Raw genomic sequence first — 1,631 nt, forward strand, 5'->3', positions numbered from 1 at the left:
AGACAGTCTTGATTTTATCAAGTGCTCACGGCACACGTCAGAGATAGAAGATGTTTAAAATAAATCCCCAAGTAAAGTTTAATGTCCTAGCACTCGCATGAAAACCCCGCCACCTCCCATGCAAACCACTGGTGTTTTAGCGCTGGAGTGTGGGACATACATTAGTCGCTTCTGCCCTCCAACGTTGCTCAAACATCTGACTGTCGCCCCGGAGCTCCCCGGGCAGGTGGGAACCCTGTAGGAAGCTTTATTCATCATATTCAAGCCCATGTCAAATGGCACAGGTTTGCCCCGATACAGTTCCAGACCTTTACGTATCAGCTCCTTCAGCAAAGTATACCACCGGCTGGCAAAGTTCTCTGCTAAGTTTCCGTCCGAGGCTCGAACTCCGGGACTTCCAGGGCTGTCGCTGCCTTCTGGTGGCGTTGATGACGTGAGGTGCACAGTTCCCTGCCTACAAATGCACTCCCTGTCTTCAAACATCTGGGCGACAACGTCGTTTTGTATACCATGTCTCTGACTGAATGTGTCGCTCATCTGATTCAGCTCCTCTTTGCTAGGACATTGCAACAGACCTTGGTCGATGAGATGCCCCAGTATAGCCCTCTTGTACTCCGAATGGGACGGTTCAGAAGAAAATAATGTAGTCATAGTTTTATGCAAAACCGCCACATTAACAATATAAAATAACACTTTTTTCTCCCCAATTCCTAAATTGGACTCCGCCTCACACACTACCTCCAGGGGAACTTGGTGGGGGATAAAGGAAGCTTCCGCTTGCTCGTGTACCAGCATTTCCCCGAAGGTGACTCTCTTCGCTACGCCATGGGGGTGAGACACACAAAATGCAATGTTCTCTGGGAACGGCCCGTTATAGCTTTCAAACAACACAAGCTTTTTCATGACAACCGGCAGAAGTTCACTATTCATCAAACGAATAATGAACTCTGACCTATCTTCCTCCTCTGAATTATCAGTTATCCGGATTCCTTTGGCTTCAATAACCGTAGATCTGTCTGAATCGTCATCGAAAAAAAGTTTCACTTTGGTCCATTTGACCTCCTCTTGGTTGTAGACAACGTGAGCAGCGGTTTTCACAATAAGCACTGTTTCTTCATCTTCTCCAAAGTGAAAACTGCTTGTTGAGCTGGCTGGCTGTGTCGACGCAGCTGCTTGGTCTCTCTTTGTCTTATACACCGTCAAATACCCGCTTCCAACACGTGGTGCACGTTTCCCTTTTAAGGTCGACCAGCCAAAATGGTCTGGGCGATGTTCGGAGGTGTAGTATACGGTCAAAAGCACGGTGCGTGAAGCAAGATTGAGGATGTAGGAGAGGAAATCTGGGTGTCTGCAGGATTTAGGAAGATGTTGAAGACCGAGGCGAGGTAGAGGAATGAAATCTGTGTGACCCTCGTTCTTTTTGCAATTTTCGAACATCTCATCCTCATAGCCCTCCAGGGCCACGCCCATTTCACACGACGATCCTGTGTGGATGAAGATTGTCAAGTCAAGACTAGATGAACGGACAGACAGGTAGAAACAGATAGATAGATAGATAGATAGATAGATAGATAGATAGATAGATAGATAGATAGATAGATAGATAGATAGATAGATAGATAGATAGATAG

At 46.5% G+C, this 1,631-nt stretch overlaps 1 protein-coding gene across 1 annotated transcript; it reads right to left on the reverse strand.

The window, feature by feature from the left end:
• Window positions 1-17: 17 nt before the first annotated feature.
• LOC106013653 lies at window positions 18-1,486 on the reverse strand (the record flags this gene model as incomplete). Its single annotated transcript, XM_013089941.2, is given in 1 exon segment — window positions 18-1,486. A coding segment is annotated over 1 exon segment (1,408 nt), but the record flags the coding sequence as incomplete, so codon positions are not given.
• Window positions 1,487-1,631: the final 145 nt, after the last annotated feature.

The sequence above is a fragment of the Aplysia californica genome, unplaced genomic scaffold (assembly GCF_000002075.1).
Source record: "Aplysia californica isolate F4 #8 unplaced genomic scaffold, AplCal3.0 scaffold01085, whole genome shotgun sequence".
In the NCBI taxonomy this organism is placed as follows: domain Eukaryota; kingdom Metazoa; phylum Mollusca; class Gastropoda; order Aplysiida; family Aplysiidae; genus Aplysia; species Aplysia californica.